Below are 11,049 nucleotides of genomic sequence, written 5' to 3'. Positions count from 1 at the left end.
CAAAAGTTTTTTTTTTTTCCCCACAGTGTTTTTTTTGGGCAAAGTAGGTGGAAAAGCAATATGTTTATAATGTGATGTCTACCTCTGATTTGATATATTAAAAAACAAACAAGTTCATTCTTACAAAACAAAAGGCTTTATTTGATTTCCCCAGATAATTATTCCATATAAAGAAATATAAACCGTTCATAAATATACTGTAAGAGCAGCAAAACAAAACAAACCGACTCAAAATTAAAGCAGAGACACCTTCTTTGTTTACTTCACTGTCCTTTCAAGGAAGGGCTGCAATCAGTCTGTCTGCCAAATCGATACACAAAGTCCACTAAGGGGAACACTGAGCCCCATCCCACTTTGGGATTCATACTGATGAAATCATCTAAGTTCATCTTGGAATCTAAAAGAGAAGCAGAAGAGTGAAATTGAAGTTCCTGATTCAGCTTCAGTAGCAGCTGTAATGAAAATCCCACGGAACAAAACATTGAAAGCTGAGTTTAAAAAGGCAGAGTTCAGAGCACATCTGCTGAGCAGCAGTCCAGCAACATTCTGCAAGTTGTGCAGTACTGCAAGAACGTCTGTACCCAGCATCTGTAACACCGCACCAACAGGCACAATCCAGAACACAGACGTTCCAAACAAACATGAGAAAAAACTTCTTTACTTAGAGGGTACAGAGCACTGGAACAAGCTGCCCAATGGTGTTGTGGAGTCTCTTACCCTGGAGATATTCAAACCCACTCTGATGCATTTCTACATTACTACTGAAGGGGCCTGCTTCAGCAGGGGTTTGGAACAGATGATCTCCAGATGAAGGGACTTCCAACCCCTACAATTCAGTGATTCTCTGATTTGCCCCTGACCCCTCCCTCTGTCTGTAGCAATAATCAATAATGGCATTACCTGATCAGTAAGTATCATTAGTCATAGAACAGTATGCATGACAAAGATTTTTCCCTCCAACAGCAGCCTAAAAAGGTTGAGTGTCAGAGAACTGTAGCACAAATAACAACTAAAGCAGGCAATTGCAATGCAACAGGCACCTACTGATCTCTGCATTCATAAAATCCCAACTACTCAAAGGCAGAGGAGATATTTCCCCACAATGTCCTGAACCAAACTCAGATGAATCAGGGACCCTTTGCAACGAAGGAATTGGGTCACAGCAGCAGATCCAGAGCTGCTTTATGTGCTTCAGAAGCGATTAGACCCTTGGCAAACCCAGAATCTGTTACTTCTCAGGCTGCTTACATTTGTTTGTGTTCCTTCTAGCCCTGAGCTTTCTGCCTGCTGCAAGGCCGTGCCATGTGGACAGGATGAAATATCTGACAGAGACCCACCTGTAGCCAAGAGGGATGCTCAGGCTGGTTGGGGGCAAACACTTTGTATTTTACTTATTTTTAACTCCCGAACCACTGAAGGAGGTCAGAAGGGGAAAGGTTAGTTGCCATGTTTTTGAGAGAAAAGTAACCATGACTGCCTTTTGCCTGGGATTTTCTCTCACCTGACCTCAGCAGGAAAGGTAGAAACCATTCTGTCCCAGTTGCAGATCCCAGAGTGCTCAGTGAAACGTGCTGATCTGCAGTTTGGGTTTAGACGCCTTGTGTATCCTTTTTCCAGAGTTGATCTGGTACAACAAGCATCCTGTGCTGACTCAGAACCATACTGATCAGAGATTTCCTATCTGTGGGCTTGTTACTGTATGTTCTCATTGACAAGCTGTGAAAATAACCTTTTAAAATACATATTAAAAGAGATTGAGTTTAAAGAACAGAGTGGGGTGCACATGGATTTATTGTTACAGCTTTTCTGTCACATTTAAGTATTTATTTTAACAAGGATGATTCATGCACACACTTTAGGATTAAGAACCAAACCAGAGTAGGCCCTAATGAATGGATTAGAAAATCCTAGGATGTAACCTGCTTCAGCTGCAAAAACCTCACATAACTAGGCTTACCATTATGAGGCACAAGTGAGGAAGAGAGGATGCCTGGGAAGCCCAAGCTCAGCGGTGCCAGCCATCACCCAGCTCTCTTCTTTGCACCACACCTACACCACGATGGCTTTGCAACTCGCTGAATCCAAGCTCTCACCAATTGTAAGGTCTGGCTCCTAAATCCACCGTTTTCTTGTTTAAAGTCTTTTTGGGCTTTGCACATTAAAAATCCTCTCATCCAGCCAAGCATGGATGCTTCCAAAGAAGAGAAGAGGGCAACTTTCTGCCTAATTATGTGATGATTTAAACTAGCACAAGCCCAGCAATTTGCTGTTGTAGCTCAAGAACAATTAGCAGAGGATAACAGCTCCTGCTCATGGGTAAACTGCTAAGCTTATTTTCCAATTCTCAGCTTGTCTTTTCTTTCCAGATGCTTTTATTTTAAAATGGATTTGATTACTCATATGGTTTAAGATTTGAAGGATAAGTAATTCCCTGTTTTATGTGCACTTTGTAGAATAATAATTTTGTGATAACATTCTGAGAATAGTAAAGAAGCCCAAAAGGGATTGTTCCAGGAGTTTCAAACACAGCTGCTGCTGTTAGTAACTTGAAAGTGGCTGTCACAACATCTCTAGGAAGTGAAATATTCTCTTGCATTCAGAAGGACTGTGGCAGAGCAAAACTGTCTGTCACAGAAGTTTAATAAAAGGAAGAGCTGCTTTAACCAACAAACAAGAATCCTCCTGTCAGCAATGGATGGTCCAAGAACCAACCAGCAGGTGGCACTGAAGCAATATGACAACTATCCATCGGAAAACAGACTCATGTTTTATTCATTTCAGGAGATAAAAATTCTTATTATTCATATGTTATCTCTGAATGCCATGCATGTTATGTTAGACCTTACAGCTTTTGGAAGCAGCCCAGCAAAAAACACATGAGAACAACAGAAAGTCCTTTTCCTGAGGCAGATAAAAGAATGATACACAGCAGAATTTACAAATGGGACATCTGGATGCAACAGCTGACAAACCAAGAGGATTCCTCTGCAGAAGCAAGGAGCTGCATGTTTTACGTAAGATTTACACAAAGTCAAGAGCAGCACAGCTTTTTAAAAATATGTATTGTTGAGATTTATATTACACTCACAGTCCTCCTCAGATGCTGTATGCATCATGCTCGTTTGCATTTGTGCATGAACAAAGTTAGCAGTTCCTCTTTGACCAAAACAACTTTGTTCACAGTCAGTAAGACCTAACTGATGCATCCTGGAATTCTTGCATAGGTTCTTTTTTTTTTTTTTTTAATGAAACCTGACAGTTTTTCCCCAAGCAGGGACAAAAAAAATAAAAAATAAAAAAATAGACTGTTGACTATCAGTTAGCATATTAGCCAAGATATACTTGTGGCTTCTGCTGACAGGAGGCAGAAGGTGGTGCTGCAGCCGAGGCTTGGCTCCCAGACACGGGACTTGCTCTGCACAACAGCTGCTCAAGTACTACTTGGGGGGTGAGCAAGACTGAACCAAAGCCTCCAAGGTTCACAGAAAGCTGCGTAACTTCAGTAAGCCACCCCCATTACTACAAAATTTCTGTTCTTAGTTGTACTTTTACTGACTATCCTGCTTGATTCTTTATTTGTGCAAAAGCTCATGAAGTAAGGGCCTAGCTTGACAGATCCAAATTTTCACAGAATAGAATTACAGAGTCACCAAGGCTGGAAAAGATCTCTCAGATCATTCAGTCCAATCACCTACTGCCAATACTTCCCCTTTAAACCATGTCCCTCAGAACAACACCTAAACATTTCTTGAACACCACCAGAGACAGTGACTCCACCAATCCCCTAGGCAGCCTGTGCCAGCACCTGACCACTCTTAAGGAGAAGAATTTTTTTCCTAACATCCAACCTGAACCTCCCCAGCACAACTTGAGGCCATTACCTCTCATCCTGTCGCTGCTACCTGGGAGAAGAGGCCAACCCCCACATCACCACAACCTCCTTTTAGGCAGTTGTAGAGAGCAATAAGGTATCCTCTGAGCCTCCTCTTCTATGACTGAACAATCCCAGCTCTCTCAGCCATTCCTGGTAAGATCTGTCCTCCAGACCCCTCACCAGCCTCCTTGCCCTTCTGTGGACACGCTCAAAGGCCTCGATGTCTTTCTTTCTAATCTCAAATGAGAGGAACTAAGGGTTATAGTGCATATGAGCTACTTATGTTCATAGTGGTCTTTTTTTTTTTTTTCCCTGACCCCTTTGGCAGAGAAAGGCAGAAATGGCAGACATCTGCCTGGCGTCTGTCTAGCAGCCTGCCTGTTGCACAGATAAGCAACAAAGCACTTCCAGAATTTCTCAACTGTCCTACTTACATTACCTTCAAAACTAGAAAGGAAAAAAAGCCTTTGGAAATCAATCCTCACATGTGCTATCACACACTTGGGGAGTACTGAAATTCAAACAAGGTTTTCAGTGTTAAGAGCGATGTTAACAGTTGTACACAAGCTGTAAAACCATCTGTTCTGAGTAATTGTGAAAAGCACTGTGCAAGCTGTGTTTTACATGGGCTTGCAGTAAGGAGCGCTGATCTCATCAGGACCCATAAGGTAAGCAGACCTCTTTAATTTGTAGAGGGAAGATGCAAGAGAGAACACCAGGCTGGGTTAGAGAGCCCAAGAATGATGAATCTGTGCCTTAAATCATTTCTTGTTCAACAAAAAAAAAAAGAAAAAAAAAAGAAAAAAAAAGAAAAAATACCAGGCTCTTCTGTCTTCTTCCAGTAGGAAGCCACTGGCATTCAGGTGGAACAGGGCAGAGCAGTCTGCTACAGCTCAAGCATGAGGATTCCAGCAGAACTGCTTGGGGCATAAAACTGGGTGAGAAAGCACTGTGTGTGCAGCTCACCAATTTGCTTAAGCAGCTTCACCTGGCACTCACAGCAGAGGCCAGAGCACAGTCAAAAGGACACACACAAGCCTAGCTCTGCAAATGAGTAGGGCAGAGCCAGCTGCAAAAACAAATTGCATTAGCATGTGATGAGATGTGATGAGAGTCTGGGTTGCTTTTTTACTTTTTTTGTGTTTTTGTGGGTTTGGTTGTTTTTTGTTTTTAAATAATCCTTAACTTCTTTTTAAAAAGCCCTTGTTCAACATCAAAGACACATATCAAACAGAAGCAGTATAAAAATCTTGCGTGCCTTTGTAATCATCTTCTCAAGAGCTTAGAAGTGCAGCTTCTCTAAATGACAGCCACACAATAACAAAGAAAAATATAATGCTCTGATCTTGATATGCTTCACAAATAAACTGACACTAAAACAATATATGCAGCCAATTCTGTCAGCCATTAAATTGAAGTCATTTCTAACGTGAAATGTGAGCAATTTAATCTACACAATCACAAATTAACATGGAAAGCAGAGTAGTCTAAGTGAAATGGTGGGAGAAAACAATTATCCGCAATGGAATTTGGCATGGATGTCAACATTAATATTTCAGGCTCTTTTGTGGTAACAAAAGGTCAGCCACACAGTTTTCAAACAAGATTAAAAAAAGGTATTTTATGCCTGATAAACTATGCTGAGAAATTATTTCTTTACCAGTCTCTAGAGGAAGAAATTACTGGTTCCCCATGTTGGCAGTAATGTTTTCTAAACCTCCATGTTGTTCTGCAGGATGCCTGCTGATCTACTGAACTGCATCACCGAAGCACAAGGCTAGGATTTCACTACAAGTTAGGCACATGCTCTACAGTTGTTAGACCTAAACTCCTCACTGACTTCTGGTCAAGTTTGTTGAGACCTGGAGAACACGTCATTTGAGGAAAGGCTGAGAGAACAAGACCTGATCAGCCTTCAACAGAGAAGATGAAGGAGGTACTGCTGTGTACAGGTAATGGATTAGAGGATAGTGATGGACCCAGAGCCTTCTCAAAGGAGTCTGGCAACACAACTCACCAGGGAACATGGGAAATTCCAATTACATACTAGGAAAAATATACATGTATTATTTTTCCATGACTGTGGTCAAATACTAGAACACTGTGCCTAGAGAGGTGTTGCAGCCTCCGTCCCTGGCATTGCTCAGGACTAGACTAGAAAGCCCTAAAGAATGCTGATCTCATTACACCTCCTTAGAGCAGGAGCCTGACTAGATGACTTGTGAATGTTCCTTAAGTAAGGTACAGACTAAGGAATGAAGAATAGAAGGAATGAAGATCCATATACCTTTAAGTTTCTACCAACATCACAGAGACAATCTGGAGGTTGGCTGATACCATGTGGCTGTTGTTTATCAGTAAAGCAAAGCTCAGCCATGCAGTCCAGAGGGGAGTTACAGGGTTTGTAGCTACAGAGTCATTCATTACAGCTGGAGGTATATCTACAACTGCTTGGATCATTTTACAACTGTTCTTAGTGCACCAATATTTTAACCTGAGTGGGAGTTTTCATCTCTTTCCAGTCTGGCCTGGTCTACACTCATCACACCTTCATTAGTGTCTATCACAACAATAAGGTTTCCACAGGCAAAAAGCCCTCAGTACCTAAGAGGCTTCAGTTAGCAGTGAAGCATGCACTGCAGCCTAGGTCAGGCATTCTCTGCTTCCAATCTCATCTCTGCATATCATTTTTCTGAAAAGAAGGACTAAGACAGGGTTTGAGATGCTTTATAACCTGGAATGTCCAAAAACACCTAAAGCTCCATGAAATGATATCTGTGCTCTCATGCCCATTCATAATTTATATTTAGTTTGAAACACAAAACTTTCTTAGAAGCCAATGCAAAGATTATGAATTAAGTTCCCTGCAGCTTAAAACTATAATAAACTTACCCCTAAATACAAAATGTATTTGTTTGGCCCTACCTTCTCTAATATATAGCACTGCATTATTTAAAAAGCAGAAAGAGCAAAACCAAACACACACAACAGAAACTCTTTTAAAACTAAACTTTATGCTTTTCTCCATCTGGGAACAAAATGAGAGAAAATATAAAGCCAGCCTGGCAAACGTGTTTAGTGTAAGCTGACATGCTGTGTGGAAAGTATGGCTTAAGAATCCATATAGAATAGAAGAGATGGCAACTCTTTATTTCTGTGCTTGGACCACAGGCTATTATCTAAACACTCAGTGCCTGGGGAAGAATTGGCTGACTTGCCCATTTGCCTTCGAAGCATCCTTAGGTCTATTCATCTGGTAGAGAAACTTCAACATCTTATGTGGGCCTTTCTTTCATCTCCCTATTGTAATGATAGCACAAAACCACTCTTCTCTGCTCTGTTTATGAAAACTGAGTAATTAATGTTTGACAATGGTAACTGCCAGGAGGCATGCTAGACTCTGTGTGTTCAGAAAAGACAAATGCTTCACAACTCTGTCATCTTACCAGCAGTTTCAATGCAAGGGTATGAAGGAGGAGGTTTCTGCCATTTCCCATGTGCATCCTTCATATGAGATCTGTCTGAAGCAAATGTCTTCAAGTACAAATCTGCTCGAATCATTCTGATCTTCCTAAACAATAATGAAATAATGAAAAAAATCAAATAAATGCATCAAATAAATAAATAATATTAAAATGATGAAAAGTTGTATCAAATGATGTGTGCATATAATACCACTGTCACGTATTTGTTAGTCACAGCTATTAATTAGGCATTCTGAACAAGAGCCCTTCTTTCTCTTGAACAGCATTAATTTAGTTAAATACTTAACTCACAAACGTGCCAAGCAGCAAACTAGCTCCCAAGAAACTAAAGCAGGGAAGAGAAGGGCTTTTGATAACTAAAAGATGGCAACTCCTAGATAAAGAGCTTTAGAGACATAATGCAGTGCATTTAGTTTCCTGAAATATAGCGGAAACTTCTATCACTGTCTATCCACAGACAGAACTTCAACTTAGTCTCCAGGAAATACCATCCATGGTCTTTATTTTTTTTGTCAGCACCTGTGAAATTCTGGATGAAGGCTGTCATCCGGCCTAAAGGCCTCTGCGCTGTACATCTCAAAAGGACACGGAAATGGCAACACAGTGTCAAGGTCATAAATGAAGTTCTGCTCTCCACCCGGAACGTGAAGCAGGATAACATGGTAGTCCTGAGAAGAAGAATTTCATCATTTAAACAGTTGTTTATCAGAAACTGAAAGAGAGAGGAAAAAAAAAGATTCTTCTAGAAGCAGAAGCTACAACTCCTTTTCTTTACATCATTTCTGTCGTTGAAATTTAGGCCCAGACACCGCTGCCACCGGAAGTAGAGGATTCCTAATGGCACCTCACCCTTGTTACTCCTCAGTAAACCTTGGTGTTCTTCCCATTTCTTTACAGCCTCCTTTGATTTAAGCCTGGACAGCCAAACTAAAGCTAAACTACTCCTTATACCAGTTATTTTATTCCTTAACACATAAGTAACACAGGCATGGTAGAGGCTTAGAGAAACTGGAGTTACTTACATTGTCTGTTACTTACACTGCAGCTTTCCACAGTTAAACTGAAGGTAGTTAGCAGTTTACTACAGAGAACACTAAATCCACTCACAAGAAGTTTGAAGCTCTGTCTTTTGACACTCGATATTGAACAACCCTAAGCACAAAGGGCTGAGAAATGAATGAATAAGATCTCAGGCAAGCTATTTTCACAGACCAATCTACCTATGCAACTGTACACAAAAACAACATTTAGAAAAGTCTATTACAAAGTAAACGAAAAAATTAACTACAAGCTTTACAAAAACTCCATCTGAGCTCAAGCTGATTTGGGCTGCTGCCTGGTTCAGCGATCAACCCTCCTTTTTAAAAGACAAGCTTTTGTAAGTAAATGCCAACTACTTCTTCCCTGCATTAGATGGGCTGTGTAAGATCTAAGATTTCTGTTGCCAGAAGGCTTCACTCTTTCTACATTTAAAGTCTCATGCAAATCTCTTTTTAATAAGTACTGGGGAATTTATTCTTCTAGGGTTCATCTCAACCTGTGTCGAGAGAGACATCCACTCTGCAATATGGGGGAGTTACACAAGTCTGAGACTAAACCCATCACTTCTCAGCTATCTAGGGCTCATATTCCAACACAAGCAAATTTGCTCAAAACTAGAGTCGTGAGGTCCCATCCCACCCACGCCATTCTGTGAAATGCCACTGAAAGTCCACTGAAGTATCATAAATATTTTCGGAGAGAATTAATGATTCTGCAATTGCAATTAGGAAGCTTGTAAATATTTTTTGCTAAATTTCAGAAACACACTACCACACAAAACTGAGTGGATTTTTTAGTGGAATAACTCTGTAATGTTGCATAGGTAAAAGAGATTCCATAGAGGCAACTACTGAACTGCATTCACCAACCAAACTACACTCCAAAGACACCACTTACAGGGCAGTTTACATGCCAAATCTTGAAGACATGTAATGCTTACATTTTCCAATCCTATGTAAAGCCTATGTAGGTATTTTATCCATCTTTTACTTACAAATACAGACTTCTACTACAGATTCTACAGAACTGGTGGCCCCAACAAATCCAGAATTTTCACAGATTTGTTATGCATTCTTACTGAAGTTAAGGTCTGTCACTTGTAGATTTGTGGCTCACTGTTATTTTCCTATGAGCAATAAAAAGGAGCATTGGACTTAGGCTCTTAATAAATCTGCTGCAGAAAAATAATAAATGTTGATACAGAACTGTGGAGTGTCTGAAGCTGCAGGGACCTCAGTGTCCATGTGGCACAACTACAGCAGGGATACCCAGAGCACGATGCACAGGTCCACATCCAAGAGACTTTCGGAGATCTCTAAGGAGGAGACTCCACAGCCTCTGGGCAACCAGTAGTCATCTGTCTGCACAGTAAAAAACTATTTTACTGATACGCAGATGTTACAGGAAATATAGATAACACTGCCCACATATGGTTGTGCAAATGTCAATTATCAAACATGCTATTAAATACCAAAAAAGAAAAAAACAGAAAGCCTTACCCAGACAACAGGTTCATCTCCATGCCCTGATTTCTGTTTCCAGAGTGGAATCTGAAAGTTAAGTGATTTGAAATGAAACACTGCAACTCCGTGCAGATGAATCTCAATGATCCACTGCACTGCCTTCTCTCACTGCTGCAGGCAGGACATTTTTGCTAGCTCCTATCTCTTAGCATGGTTTAGAACAGTATCTGATGCTCCTATCTCACCACTCCTCTCAACTTCCAGGTGACAAGGCAGGGTTTCCCCACCACTTATGGGGTCACCACGCTTCTCCCCTTTACCCCAAGCACATCAGACAATCACATCTCACAGTGGGAGACCCGAACACACCTAACCCTGGATGGGCTGATTCCAAAGGGCCGTAGGTCCCCCCAGGCCAGGCAGGGGTCGGAAATGCCAGGGGTCACATCTCCACAGCGCTGGAGGCTTAAAGGCTGTGGCATAAGGGTGCGGCGGAGCCCCCAGGCGGGGCTTCACGGCCTCCACCACATTCAGACCGCGACCGCTCACCATCCTCCTATCGTTGGATATGAAAACAGCATAGAACTCTTCCAGAGGGTAGCGATCCTGGCTCCTGATGCACTCGCAGAGCTTCCACACGTTCTCTTCGCTGTAAAACACCAAGGGCGGCGTTTTTACTTCTCCTTCCCACATTCCCAACAGACCCAACTCCGCTGTGGGCGGTTCCCCACCTCACGCGGCCCCACTGCCGCACACCGTCGTTGCCACACACTGCCCCGCCCGCCGCCATACTGCGACCACCTCCCGTCCTCGGGACCTTTCCCGGCTCTACCCTTACCAGTAGCAGCTGGTGTAGACGCAGGCAGCCCGAGGAGGCACCGCCGCCAGGTAGGAGGACGGAGACGGCCGCGCCATGGCCGGGCCCACCCGGCGGCACAGCACCCGCCCTCTGCTGGAAGCCACGCCCCCTACTGGAAGCCACGCCCCCTGTTGGAAGCCACGCCCCCTGCTAGCGGAGCGCTTCGCTCAGCCAATCCCGTGGCGCCCGAGTGGCGCGCGGCGGCGTTTCCGCGCCGAAACTCAAATTGACGCAGCGCGACGCGCGTGTCCTTCCGCTAGGCGGGCTGGGACTCGCGGCCGGAGGAAAAAGAGGCCGCGGGCAGAGCGAATTCAGCGAGCCTCCGAA

General features: G+C 42.7%; 1 protein-coding gene across 2 annotated transcripts; it reads right to left on the bottom strand.

Annotated features, from left to right (window-relative positions):
- Positions 1-117: 117 nt before the first annotated feature.
- On the bottom strand, positions 118-10,848 carry WDYHV1 (WDYHV motif containing 1). Of its 2 annotated transcripts, XR_793086.3 has the most exons (7): positions 10,702-10,848; positions 10,413-10,512; positions 9,900-9,950; positions 7,879-8,027; positions 7,321-7,445; positions 1,502-1,729; positions 275-397 (listed from the first exon to the last, which is right to left on the bottom strand). XR_793086.3 is itself a non-coding variant. In XM_003205261.4 (6 exons), the coding sequence occupies exons 1-6, from the start codon at positions 10,776-10,778 to the stop codon at positions 264-266; spliced, it is 636 nt and encodes a 211-aa protein (XP_003205309.1). In that variant the 5' UTR covers positions 10,779-10,845; the 3' UTR covers positions 118-263. The 2 variants fall into 2 exon arrangements, 1 of the variants encoding a protein (XP_003205309.1); XM_003205261.4 differs by lacking the exon at positions 1,502-1,729 and having other exon boundaries at positions 118-397; positions 10,702-10,845.
- Positions 10,849-11,049: the final 201 nt, after the last annotated feature.

The sequence above is a fragment of the Meleagris gallopavo genome, chromosome 3, assembly GCF_000146605.3.
Source record: "Meleagris gallopavo isolate NT-WF06-2002-E0010 breed Aviagen turkey brand Nicholas breeding stock chromosome 3, Turkey_5.1, whole genome shotgun sequence".
Taxonomy (NCBI): Eukaryota; Metazoa; Chordata; class Aves; order Galliformes; family Phasianidae; genus Meleagris; species Meleagris gallopavo.
The sequence above is the reverse complement of the archived record's forward strand: the minus strand, read 5'-3'. Positions and strand labels throughout refer to the sequence as shown.

Excerpts from the sequence above, each read along its gene's own strand:
- WDYHV1 (XM_003205261.4), bottom strand. The coding sequence starts at position 10,778 with ATGGCGCGGCCGTCTCCGTCCTCCTACCTGGCGGCGGTGCCTCCTCGG. Across the intron at positions 8,028-9,899 it reads GAGATGAACCTGTTGTCTGG|GACTACCATGTTATCCTGCT; the intron begins GTAAGGCTTTCT and ends TCTTCTTCTCAG. Across the intron at positions 398-7,320 it reads CCCTTGCATTGAAACTGCTG|ATTCCAAGATGAACTTAGAT; the intron begins GTAAGATGACAG and ends CTTCTCTTTTAG.